The 14203-nt window shown below is 46.5% G+C and overlaps 1 protein-coding gene across 1 annotated transcript in view; it reads left to right on the top strand.

The window, feature by feature from the left end:
* Window positions 1–11152, top strand: part of LOC144752672 (transmembrane domain-containing protein TMIGD3-like) — a 105229-nt gene extending 94077 nt beyond the window's left edge. The window contains exon 5 of the mRNA XM_078640540.1: window positions 11115–11152. Coding sequence (XP_078496666.1) covers window positions 11115–11152 — 38 coding nt within the window. The remainder of the gene's footprint in view (window positions 1–11114) is intronic.
* Window positions 11153–14203: the final 3051 nt, after the last annotated feature.

Here is a 14203-nt window from a genome sequence, read left to right as displayed (position 1 = left end):
TTTTATCAGATCTGTAAATCCTATGCGCCGATAAGGGAACATTTATATTTTTTGATCCTGGGGAGTTCCAGATCTAGAGGGACAGGTTGTCTCTACCCTGCCAGCTATTTTTTTTAACTTTTATCTAGGACAGGAGACTGAGTCCCAGAGTCCTGGTCAGAGTCACTGCTCTCCTCTCGTGCAGCTCCATTGTTAAGGCTCTGCCCTTAACGGCAACTTGAGCTTCTGTTAGGTGTTCGAGGCCCTCCTCCACCCGCAGGCTCCTGGTTTATTGGAACCGCCTTCTCTTCTGCTAGTCCGCTCTATGTGTATCTTCCTTTTCTGTTTACCTTTTTCTCTGTCTATGCCTTTTCTGTGTTTGCCTTTTTTGTTTGCCTTCTCTGTCTGCTTTTTTTGTTTTCTGTGTGCTCCCGCCGCTGCTGCCCCGGTGGCCCCTTATCCTCCAGCGGGTCGCTCCACCTCCCAGCTGCTCCCCCTCCCCCTGACCCCTACTGAATGGCGGCTGCTGTGCAGCTGCCCAGGCACGCACTGGTGTGCCAAAGGCATGCCCGGTGGCGCCCACGAATGACCAGCGCCAGGGACCCTGGTCTCCCGACCCCCTGCCACTATGACCCCAGCACTCTCCATACCCTCAACTCCAAATGCAACAACTGCCAGCTCTCGACAGCGAACACCACCCAAGGCCCAATCTCCTGCTGACACTGCCGCCATACCTTCACCCAACTCTGAACCAAGGCAGCCACCCCCAAAACACCAGACGCCACCGCACACAAGCCACTGAACTGCATCCTCCTCAATGTACACTCCCTGCACAGACACGCTATAGAAATCCATAGAAAGCTGGGACCTTCTCAACACTCACTTGCCCAACGTCACCTTCCTTACAGAGACCTGGACCAACGCCAGCTCTACACCCAACATCGCAACTGCAAGCCCTGACAGATACAAGATCCTGAGGAAAGACTGCCCCAACTGCCCAGGAGGAGGCCTCGCCATCGTCCACAAAAGCTCCCTCCAACTAACAACCACCAACTCGGACGATGCCTCGCCCCCCATGGAACACATCCACTTCCAGATCCAGCCCAAACCTAGAACGACACTCAGTGGAACACTCACCTACAGACCTCCCTGACCCACAACCCCTTCACTAAAGTCATTGCAGACCATATCACACCCCACGCTCCAGCCTCTACAGACTACATACTACTCGGAGACCTGAACTTCTACCTAGACAACAACAGTGATCACAACACCGCCATTTCTCTTTCTCGAAACCCACTCCACAGAAGCGCATGCTCTGCCCCACGCTGAAGATGGAACAAATTCTCCAAAGAACACCTCACCTCCGCCCTCACCTGCACTCCCCCAACTACGACAGACACCATGAGACAACACAACAAGAAAGCCAACTGGTTCACCACAGGCCTCTGAGAATCCATGCGCACCTGTTGATGACTGGAAAAGACGTGGAGAAACAGCAAAATCTGGAAAGCACACTCCACCTACAAATCAGCCATCACGGCACACTACCAACTCATCTTATCACCAAAGAGAAACTTAATCCAAGACAGAGTCCTCTCCAACACCCACAATTCCAAGAACTCTTCAAAATCATACAAAAATTTGCCAGACCCAACAGCGGAACAGCCAACGTCCCTCCCTCCCAAGACCCCTGCAAAAAAACTCAGCTCTTTCTTTCACCTTAAGATCAAGACTAAGTCTGGGCGGTGAACTCCGCTCCGCTCACAGAGTTTGCGGAGTTCTGAAAAATTCTGCTTTGCGTAGCAGAGTTGTTTGCCTTGCTCGTGTTCATGAACGTCAAGTTAGTAAGCGCAAGCAAGGAAAATCCACCTCCCGGCGAGATTTTTCCTCGTTTGAGATCACCAATATCAAGTTGGCAAGTGTGAGCTAGAAAATCACTATCAACGCAGGCTTTCAGATTTCTCATTGAGAGTGGTCGTGTATGCTCATGACCTCTCGTGTTGACAAACCATCTGTTGGCATTGAGAAAGCTGCTGCTCAAGTAAAAATCTACTCGAACGGCAGAAAGGAAGCAGTGCCCACTTGCGCTGTGCATGGTGCCGTTTGCGATGATTGCACAGTGCAGACAAGCACCTGGCACTGAGAATCACCTCAAACAGCATTTATCTACTGCACACCGCTGCTCGCGGAGCTCTGCGTAGCATGGCACAATTTTCTTGCACTTCGCGGAGTTCCGCCTACTCCGTGAACTCTGCCTAGGTTTACACTCCATGACAACTTTGACGACCAAGACTACGGCACCACCTCAACTCCCATCCCCAGTAATGCCATCCAACAGACCCTCCTCATCTGGACTCCTCTCACCACTGAAGACAACGTAATGTCATGAAGAGGCATCCACTCCGGACCACCTGCTGACCGCTGCTCACCGCACATCTTCCACAGGGCCGCCACTGCCTTTGCACCCAAACTGCGCTGAACTATCAACTGCTCCGTCAAGATTGCCACATTCCGACAACAACTGGAAACATGCCAAAGTCAACCCCATCTTAAAAAAGCCCTCCGCAGACCCGACGGATGTCAAGAACTTCAGGCCCCTCTCACTGCTCCCTTTTGCCACCAAAGTAATGAAAAAGGCCATCAACCCCCGAAAACACACTTCATAGAAATGAAATGAAATGAAATTAAATGAAATGTATATTTGTAGAGCGCGATTGCTGCCCTGAGGCGTCCAAGCGCTAATGAGAAGTGTGATTTGCTTAACAGAGAGAGTTCGCTGGAGGATTAATGAGGAGCGTTAAAAAGAAAAGTCTTCAACTGCTTCCGAAAGGAGGACAGATTAGGGTTGGACCTGAGTTGAAGGGGGAGTGAATTCCATAGCTTGGCGGCATTGTAAGTAAACCTCCTGCCGCCAGCTCTTGCCTTTTTTATTCTAGTAACTATGGCCATGAACGCCTGACTAGAGCGAAGATTTCTACTGGGATGGTACTGTGTTATTAGATCACGGATGATAGCAGGTCCTGTGTCCCAAAAGGCTTGATGGGATATACACATAGCCTTAAAGGCAATTCTTTGTCGTACCGGTAGCCAATGCAGACTGCTCAGTCCAGGTTTGGCTCACAGTCTACGCGGCAGCTGGAGCAGTGTGCGGGCCGCGCAGTTTTGAACTAACTGCAACTTACGCAGTGTGTATTCAGGGACACCGAGGTAAAGGACATTGCTAAAGTCCAGTCGGGACTGAATCAGGCCCTGAATGGCCACCTGCTTTGCCTCCATAGGTAAAAATGGAAGAACTTTCTTCAACATCCTAAGGAGTCCAAAGCAGGTAGCCGAAAGTTTTGTGGCCTGGGTATTAAAAGATAGAGCTTTGTCCAGCCAGACCCCCAGGCTCTTTATGTTGTCCTTGGGGGTTGGAGGGGTGCCTAGGCATGGGGGCCAGAGGGAGTTGAAAGATGTGGGGTTCGTGGGACCCAGGAGCATCAGCTCCGTTTTGTCCCCATTCAGTTTGAGGGAGGACGACGTCATCCAACCCTTTACCTCCTCCAGGCACTTTGTCAGCCCCACTGATGCTGAAAGGCCATCCTCCTGTGCCAAGGAGACCACCAGCTGAGTGTCATCCGCATGGGAGATGATTTTAATACCAAACAGACGGACAACCTCAGCTAGCGGTCTCATATAGATGTTAAAGAGCGCAGGGCTTGGGGAGGAGCCCTGCGGGACTCCACATCTCAGCGGCCTGCTCGTGGATACCATGTCTCCATCAAAAATTTGGAAGGACCTGTTGCTCAAAAATGATTTGAGCCACAGCCATGACCCGCCTGCTATTCCGACATTCCAGAGACAGCTCAGCAAGGTGTCATGGCTGACCGTGTCGAATGCCGCACTGAGGTCAAGGAGGATCACTGCCACTGATCCCCCTTGGTCCAATATCCTTCTGGTTTCCTCAGTGACTGCCAGCAGAGCGGTCTCCGTCCCGTGTCTGGGGCGAAAGCCCGTCTGGGTGGCATCTAACAGCTGGTTATTCTCGAGGAAGTCCACCAGATGGATATTGATGTGCCTCTCGAGAATTTTGCTCACCCAGGGGAGCAAAGAGATCAGACGATAACTACTGAAGTCACCGGGGTCCAGATTCGTTTTTTTCAGCAGAGCACGGACCATGGCCCGCTTCCAGGCAGGAGGGACGGTACTGGAGGTGATGGAGGCATTCAGGAGGTTCTTGATGGTGGGTAGAACAACCTGAGGTGCCAGCATCATAACTTCTGGGGGTACTGGGTCACATGGAGACCCCGATTTTATTTGTCGGGCTAAGAACTCCAGAGATTCGGGATCTAGTAAAGGAAAGTGTTCCAAACTTATCGGGGGTTGTGATGGAACATCCCCCAGGTTTGCCTGTCCCTGAGCTCTGGACTCTTTTACTATGGAAGGAAAAGAGGAGTAGATTTGGTTGACTTAATGGTGGAAAAATTCTGCCAAGTCATTGCAGTGGGCCGCGGTTTTACCCGGGTGCATGCCGGGAGAGGGAAGTTTGTTAAGGCTTTTCACCATTTGAAAAATTTCCTTCGGTTTAGACTTGGCCCGCATAATTTTGTCCGAGAAGTAGATAGACTGGGCAGATTTAACCTCGACCTTATAGGATTTGATTGCCTCTCTATATTGGGTTTTCTCATCCAGTGAGTAATCCATGCGCCACCGTCTTTCTAGTTTCCTATCGCAGTCGCGAGTCTATTGGACCAGGAGTCAACTGGTAGTCGGGCCCAGATTCTAGCGTTCCTTACGATGGGGCTAGGGAGGGGTGACTTACATGTAGTCCAGGTAAGGGGCACAAGTAGGTGGTCAGCCCAGGGGAGGGAAATTGGTAGCCCAACCACAAGCTCTGTACAGTTACTAAACACTGGGTCCAATAGATGACCCTTAACTGCTTCAGCGCTACCGCGTTTACCTGCTGTGCGCTGAGAAAGGAGTAAATGGCTTGTTTGTGACAAAGCCAGCTCGTCATGAGCGCAGGGCAGGTAACGCCCATGACGAGCTGGCTTTGTCATTAGCGTCGAAGTGGTTAATATGGGTGGGTGCCTTGACCCGTTGTGCTCACTGTAGAGCCGCTAAATCATCTGCCAACACAATGGCGGTATGATCCAGGGTGGCATCAAAATGAAAATTGAGGTCGCCTAACAACGTGTAATTCGAGGCAGTTGTGACCCGTTCGGCTATAATAGATGGAAGATGCTTGTGAAACTGTTTAGAGGGCCCCGGGGGGCGGTATACTACAGTGCCTGAGAAACAGTTGTTGGGGAGAATTCCAGGCTAAATGCTAGACTCTCACATTCTGCAATTGATTCAGGGATTACTCGGCAGTGATACTGCTCTTTATGTATAATAGCTAGACCTCCTCCTCTCCCTTCAGGGTGATCCAGCCGAATGATTTGGAAGCCTGGAGGAAGGGCTGTCACGATGTCAGGGTTAGAGTCTGTCGTAAGCCAAGTTTCTGTGAGGAAAACTGCATCTGGCATACGTTCTTCTAGCATGAGAGCAAGTTCCATCCTATGTTTTGGTAGGGATCTACAGTTTAACATAAGCATGCTATAGTCCAATTTGGCGTCGCGTAACTGCATGGGTTTGAGAGTCTGTGTACACCCCGGACAGATCACTGGCAGATCTATAGCCTGGAATGAGTGCAAGCCCGGTCGCAGACCGGCTTGCCTTTGGCGCGCCGCCGGCGCGCCCGCTGTGCGGACGGGAAGTCATCATCTTTTTATACGTTGTGGAGGAGGGTGGGAGGCGTCCTACAGCTGGACCGCTACCCTTTCCTCCCACTAAGATGGCGGCTACCCCCTTTGACTCCCGGCGTCAGCGCCTCAATCGGCTGCGCCGGTAAAGGGATCGGGTGCAGGGAGCCTCGGTGTGACGCTAAACTCCCCGCCAAGGGTCCTGGACGCTTGGTGAGTAAAACGGCCAATTAAAATATTTACAATTTTTAAAATAGAATTAGCAGCAAAGTAAACAATGAAGCGGGAGAAATAGAGTAGAGAGCCCCCGGCTTCCGCCTCAGGGGAGAGTAAGCAAAATCTGAGTGCTAGCAGTGAATGGCCCTTAAGTATTCTGGGAGGGCGGGAGGCATCCTACAGCTGGACCGCTACCCTTTCCTCCCACTAAGATGGCGGCTACCCCCTTTGACTCCTGGCGTCAGCACCTCAATCGGCTGCGCCGGTAAAGGGATCGGATGCAGGGAGCCTCGGTGTGACGCTAATCTCACACCCAAGGGTCCAGGACACTTGGTGAGTAAAACGGCCAATTAAAATATTTACAATTTTTAAAACAGAATTAGCAGCAAAGTAAATAATGAAGCGGGAGAAATAGAGTAGAGAGCCCCCGGCTTCCGCCTCAGGGGAAAGTAAGCAAAATCTGAGTGCTAGCAGTGAATGGCCCTTAAGTATTCTGGGAGGGCGGGAGGCGTCCTACAGCTGGACCACTACCCTTTCCTCCCACTAAGATGGCGGCTACCCCCTATGACTCCCGGCGTCAGCGCCTCAATCGGCTGCGCCGGTAAAGGGATCGGGTGCAGGGAGCCTCGGTGTGACGCTAACCTCACACCCAAGGGTCCGGGACGCTTGGTGAGTAAAACGGCCAATTAAAATATTTACAATTTTTAAAACAGAATTAGCAGCAAAGTAAACAATGAAGCGGGAGAAATAGAGTAGAGAGCCCCCGGCTTCCGCCTCAGGGGAGAGTAAGCAAAATCTGAACACCAGACAACAGAAACCAACAACATCCTAGACACCTCTCAATCCAGATTTTGCAGCAATCACAGCACCGAGACCGCCCTCATAGCCGCCCCAACAACATTGGCGCCCTCCTCAACCAAGGCCATATGGCAGCGTTCATCCTCCCGGATCTTTCAGCAGCTTTCCACACCATCTACCACCGCATACTAGCCACCAAGCTCCAAGAAACCGGCATCCAAGGAACAGCCTGAGACTAGATATGATCTTTCCTCTCAGGCAGAACAGAGAGAATAAGTATACTGCCTGCCCTTCCTCTCAGAACCGACAGAGATCCTCCCTCAGCCCCACACTTGTCAATGTCTACATGGCCCCCCTCGCAATTATCATCAGAAACCACGGTCTCAACATCGTCTCCTATGCCAAGGACACTCAGCTCATCTTCTCCCTCACAAAGGAACCCGACATTACCAGGAGCAATTTCCAAGAAGGGAGGAAATACGTTGCAACCTAGATGAGCAACAGCTGCCTGAAGATAAATACAAAGAAAACAGAAGACCTCATCCTCGGCTCCACCCCCTCCCCATGGGAAAACACCAGGTGGCCCCAACCCTCAGAAATCCACCCACCCAATGGACCACGCACGCAACCTCGGCATCATACTCGATGCTTCACTCACCAAGAATCACCAGATCAGCCCCGTGTCCTCCACATGCTTTAACACCCGCCGCATACTTCGCAAGACCTTTAAGTGGATCCACCCGACTCCAGGAAGACCATCACCCACACACTCATCACCAGCAGACTGGACTATGGAAACGCTCTCTACGCCAGAATCAACAAAAAAATCCTCCTTAAACTCCAGACCGTCCAGAGCGCCGTAGTCAGACTTATTCTGACATCCCACAACATGACCACATCACCAATCACCTCCGCGACCTCCGCGACCTTCACTGCCTCCCTGTCAAAAGAAGAATAACCTTCAAACTGCTCACACATGCCTACAAAGCCCTCCACAACACTGGACCCCAATACCTCAATGAACTAATCTCCTTCCGCGCCCCAAGAGAAACCTCTTCTCAGCCAACCTCGCCCTAGCCACGTCCCTCGTTTTCACAGGGCCAGAGAAGGTGGTAGATCCTTTTCCTACTTAAAAATAAATGAGGGAAATGTGTTTTTGGACCCCTCCATTATTTGGACCACTGCTTGATGGACCACCTTAGAACTATCCCGGTAGGATTAGAGGCGGATTAGACTTTTTTCAAGAAAGTTTTGTGAAGATTCGTCAAATGGTGCCAAAAGTATTAGCACACCAATAAATGCTTTTCCTATGGAAATTTGGTCCTAATTGTAATTCAATTCAAAGAATCTTTATTTCGGCAAAATGCCCTAAAAGAAGACAGCAGTAGTGCATAAAAAACAGTGCAAATGGATGACAGTTAAAGAATAATAAAAATGATAGCAGCAAGTTGAACCGCAGACAGATTTAGTCAATTCATACAATGGCACAATTTACAACGAACATTAGTTAAAAAATTAAAAATAAATTCATATTAGCATTTAAGAACAAGATAAAAAGACTATAGGTGACCATAGGCGAACCCAGCTTAAGTTCGGGCAACTAGGAGCCTGCGCTTATGCCACATGGCAGCCAAAAAGTTTGAGACAGCACATACGGTCGGACCAGTTGTGTCAGTTTTAAGTATTCTAAATGCCTGCATACATTGTTTAAAGGCTACATTTTTACATAGTGGAACAAGCCAGTAATTCCTAGCCTTACGATACCCTGAGCAAAAAAACAACACATGTAATTCGCTTTCAGAATCACATTCACAAGCCGGACAATTTTTCGGGGCAGAGGGTGACCACCTGCTAGTAAAGGCTTGCAACGGGAGGACACCATGCCTCCACTGAACATATAGTTTTTTTGCTAACACGGGGTATATATCATCAAGAAACTGCTCAAATAAGTAGCAATCTTTAACTTGCAGGAAGGAAACAGTGATTGAACCAGTTTAGGGGTTAGATAGTGCGGCATTAAGTCTGTCTGCACGGAATATATACGTTAATTGGGTGCGAGACAGTCGTTTGCAGCCCGCCTCTGGGTCTAACCATAAATCAGGGATCTCTAACCTAATAAATTCTTTTTTTATATGGGCGAGCCAGGGAATGTTTCCTGAACCTGTGTCAGTCAGTATTTCCTTTAGTTCCTCTCTATAGTGTATCAGCTCCGGGGTAACCCAGAGCCTACGCCAGAATTGTAGGGGTTTTAGAGCTAGCTCTTCATCGATAGGTCTGATTCCCAGGTCTAACCTTAAAGGAATCAGTGGAGAACTGAGCGGTAGAGCTAATAGCCCTCTTAGAAATGTGTTCTCAGTTTTACTAATTTCAGACCTGTTGCAGAAGCCCCATAGTTCGCCCCCGTACATGATGGCACCCCTCGCTTGTGTTTTGTACACCTCCAATGGTGGTCCCACGGGTTTAATAGTGGACTTGTAGGATAGCCTAAGAATTCCGTGTGAGAGTTGGGCCAGTTTGAGTTGTGACTTAATCTGCTGGGGTCCCCATGTCATATTTTCATTTATTGTGACCCCCAGATAGTCAAAAGTGTTTACCCTTTCTAGCATCGTTGCCCCTAAGCTTGGATTTGGGCGTGAAGTTCTTGGTGGATTGAAGATCATACATTTTGTTATTAAAGTATTGATCTCCAAGCCTCTAGCGGTGCAGAATTCCTGAAAGCCATCCAAAATTCGATGAACACCCATTGGAGATTTGGAAAGCAAAAGGGTGTCATCGCCGAACATAATCGCTGGGACCCTGTTACCTGCCAGCTTTGGCGCGTCATTATTCTGAATTCCATTAAGGTGCCTGATTACCCCGTTGACATAGAGGCAAAACAGGGTCGGCACAAGTACGCAGCCCTGCCGTACCTCCCTGCCAACGGTGAATCTGGATGAGAGCATACCATTTTTCCCACATCTGACTTGGCCAAAATTGGCCTCATGCAGCCTTATCATAATGGTCAGAAGATGAGTAGGGATGCCAAGATCGAAGAGAACAGCCCAGAGTTTCCCCCGAGGTACGAGGTCAAAAGCGGAATGGAGGTCAACAAACCCCATGTAGAGGTTGCCACCCTCGAATCTCACCGTTTTCCAGTATAGTAATTGTAGGCAGAAAATGTGGTCCACGGTGGAGGTGTTCTTTCTAAACCCTGCCTGGTAAGGACTAAGAATTGCTGACTCATCAATCCAGTCCTGCAACCGGTCCAAAATGAGTCTTGCAAAGATCTTCTGGGAGACATCAATGAGACTGATCGGTCGGTAGTTGGAAGGGAGCAGAGGAGAGCCACTAAAGATAGATAAACAGACATAAAGAGATAGATAGAAATGTGTATTTTTATAATATTTACATTTAAATTTTTGCTGTTAATACTATATATCTAAAAAAAAAAAAAAAATATATATATATATATATATATATATATATATATATATATATATATATATATATATATATATATATATATATAACCAGTGGTAATAGTTGTCACTGATTTACTTTGTCTCTCTGTGCGCAGACTTGGTTTGTCACTCCAGTGTGGCCGTCTTATTTGCCTTTGGTTGGTTGAATATTTTAAGTTAGTCCTTTTTCTATTTTGCTCCTATTCCTGGATACTCATGTGAGTGTAACAGACACACATGTGCAATTATTGTATGCAGGTGTGAATAGAAGACACTTATATGACACTCTCTTTCAGCGCGTGAGTCACTCGTGGTCCTGTGCTCAAGTCTTTAGTTTCTTGTGCTTCTTATATAAATATATACACATGTGAGGCACATTCAAATGTTGCCTTTTATTTACTTGTGGTACTCCTTTCTGTTTGGTGTGCTTTACAGCAGTCCTGAGCAGCTACAGACTCCATCCACCTAGATTCTGAGGTCTCAAAAAGCATTGCTTGTTTTCAGGAGACTTCAGGATGTTTGGCAGACATCTGACAAGGTTTTACATGTGTGTGGCTATTTTCCCCCACTCGTCAACAAAGTCAAGAAGTGCTTGAGGCAATAATAGTTTAGATAACTATAATTCATTGAGCATTACAATTTGGGCAAGCGTCCTCTTCTTTCCTCGTCATTTTTCCTCTTACCAATCCCCCGGATTCCAGAATGCAATCCCTTTCTTGAATGCACAGTACCTGTATGCGGCATGGGTAACTTTTCATAACATTGCGGTCCCAACAGAGCCAGATTGTGAGCAGCACGTCTCTATAAATAAGATTGCTTTCAATGTCTGTTTCGATTTGATTAAGCAGTAGAGTGTGCTTGATTGATTGTCCAGGGAGTTCCAAAGCGATGTGCCCTGAAATGTAATCAATTTTTCAAAATGTTGCTTACTCTTGTATTTGTATTGGATGATCAGATGAATGTGAAGGAATTAGTGGTTCTGAGCAAAGCTGAAGATATGGCGACCTTTTAAAACTCATAGTGGAGTTTGTTGATGCTTTTCTGTGGGTCTTGACGTATGCACGGTGTTTTACAGAGTAGTGCCTTATTTATGCTGGTAGTCGCAGGAGTCAGGCACTCATGTTTGGGGACCAGAACCTATTTTGTTTTTCAAACTTGGGCTCAGACTAAAAGACAGAAAAGTAGTGATAAGGAGACAGGAATTTCAGGGTGATGTAAGAAAGAAGCATGATATGAAATCAACAATAGGCAGCATTGATGTGCCATACCTGCAGCGTAGCAGCAGGCTCCTAAGAAACATTTTGGGCCCCTGTAGTTATTTATTTATTACAAATTGAGTGCAGCTTTGAAGGCAACCTACGAATCCCACCAAAGCCATGGGCCCGCTCCCACAATGGCTAGAACTGCAGGGTTGATGAGGTTCTGTGAGTTTCCAGGATTGCCAAGCAGCACCTAATCCTACTCTAGGATACTTGCTCTCCCTCAAAGGGTGTCAGAACAGGTGGTGACTGTAACGTTTTCCCAGATGGGATGCCCATAAATGACTACACCATATCATATGTCTTTATTCATCTGAGTGTAACTGCGAAATAAAAATTCTAAAGCAACCTTCAATGCAAAACAGTCTATTTATTACATCATAGTTCTATGGAGTTAATCAGGAGCCAAAAAATCTTCTGCCATTATTCATGTGCAAGACCCTACATCTTCCCCTCTGTTAAACAAACAATTGCTAATTTTACAAAAGATATACAAATATATACATTTAAATCTCTTTGGTGCTGAAAGTGTTCAACACAAACGTATTGTGCGAAGTTGAGACCTGACATCTTTATGATCCAAATTTGCTGGGATGGTGAAAAGGCAGTAGCAGTCACTGTTGTTTCAGAATCCGTCTCTACCATGTAGATCTGGTGAACTATGAATCAAACACTGGAAGTCAGAAGAGTTTCTGGTAATAGACTTCCCAGGGCCCTGGTCAGTCACCATTTGTCCTTTGGTCGACACCACTTGGAAAGTTTCTGCATCAAAGAGTGCATCAGATTTTCTTTTCAGCATCTGCCAAGCAAGCACTTTTTTTCTCTCGGGAAGATTATGTTTTTCACATGTTATCTTCCATCAGCATAAGTTTTCATCTCTAGTTTTTTAACCAAGTCCCTTGTATGAGCTGCTTTCTCATCTCTTTATCTCTGATTGATTCACTTGGCTATCTTGGTTGTCATTGCCCTCCTGAACATCAATGTTTCCAGACTTTCACTGGTGTTCAAGTGAGATGTTCAACGGTAAGCTTGCAATGTAGAGTGCAACACAGTTTGTAAATTGAGTTTCTTGAGTAGAGCATGCTGCACAGCTTTTGAGCATACTCAAAAATCTCTCAACCATGGAATGCTGTTGTGATGCTTTATACTCAGATGCTCTAACGCAGGCCAATGTCTGATTTTAGTGTAGCTGGAACATCACATGTCTGAAAGATGCCATCCAGTCTCTCAAAGGATCTTTCTTGAGTGTTGAATGAAAGATCCTCAATTAATGGAAATCGCGAGTATTTATCCACAATCACCATCGGATGATGTCCTTTGTCGAGTGGACTGAAAAAGTCCATGGCTATTCTCTTCTGGGTCTGCTTCGGGGGTTCTGACATGTTTACGGTGTGTTGAGTAACTTTTGTAGATAGGCAGTTGCATACATGAGAGACCTTTAACCTTGAATTCTTTCTCAACTCGATAGTCGAGATATGGGAACCAGACCCAGTCTCGGAGAGCTCATTGTGTGGCAACAATTACTCTATGTCCTTTGTGGGCCACTTCAATCATTTTCTGCTGTAGACTGTCCGGAATCAAGATACTAACACTATAAATCTCTCTTTAGTTAGTGGCAGTTCATCTTTAATGTTTCTGTATTTTTGATATTCACCCTTGTTGGTAAGAGGCCAAGTGAGCTGGTTCCATAACTGATGTATAACTATATCATTCAACTTTAGCTATGTCACTATCATGGCTCATGATAGTGATGATCTGGGCTAATAAAATGCCAGTTTGTGTGTTTGATTTTATGATGAAGTTGATATAAGCTTCAACTGACTTGGATGGAGTGCCATGACCTTGATTGGGCACTCTGGAAAAGAAGTCAGCAGGGCTCTTATATTTTCCTGGACAACCTGGTAAACCAATATGTCATTACTGTAATTGAGAGCATTCTTAACAAGCTGTGTTCTATATCAAATGCCGTCTTGATGCAGTTCTGCAGCAGATGACACACCAAAACTCTGGGCCCGATACAAAGTTAAAATTAGATGAAAGTCTAACTTTACGACTTTCGGTATTCACAAAGGGCATTTGCTACTCATGAATGCCCTTTGTGAATACCGAAAATCATAAAGTTAAACTTTTGGTATTCACAAAGGCATTTACAAGTAGTAAATGTCCTTTGTGAATACCAAAAGTCGTAAAGTCAGGCTTTCATCTCAGTTTACTTTTGTGAATCGGGCCCTTAGTCTTTTGTATCAAACAGACCAACATGTGTGGAAAAGGTTGTAATGTACCTGAAATCTTCTTCGAGTTCCAACTGATCATAACCTTTATTTTAATCAAGGCGAGAGAAAACCATGGCACCATTTTGTTGCGTGATCATGTCAGCAATGTGTGGACCTGGATGTCGTTCTCATTCTATTGCCTTATTTGCCTGACGCATGTTAGGGCATATGCATATCGCTCATTCACTGTCCTTTTTGGTCACTACCTTGAGGGGAGAAATCTATGGTTTTTGACCAGTAGAACGCTCAATGATATAATGCTTAAATAAGAATTCAAGTTCTTTTTTAATGGCATTTTGTAAATGAATAGCACTTTTACTATGTCTTTGAGCAACAGGATGGATGTCCTTATCGGTATGCAACTTTACTTTAATAGTCTTAATCTTTCCCAAACCACGAAACAATGAAGGGAACTGACATACTATTTTATGGTGAATATTCATAATGTAGTTCATGCAGCACTATCAATGATGAAATGTATTGAACAACCATTTACTTTCAGTGTAATTTTT

Source organism: Lissotriton helveticus, chromosome 5_1 (assembly GCF_964261635.1).
Source record: "Lissotriton helveticus chromosome 5_1, aLisHel1.1, whole genome shotgun sequence".
NCBI lineage: Eukaryota > Metazoa > Chordata > Amphibia > Caudata > Salamandridae > Lissotriton > Lissotriton helveticus.
The sequence above is the reverse complement of the archived record's forward strand: the minus strand, read 5'-3'. Positions and strand labels throughout refer to the sequence as shown.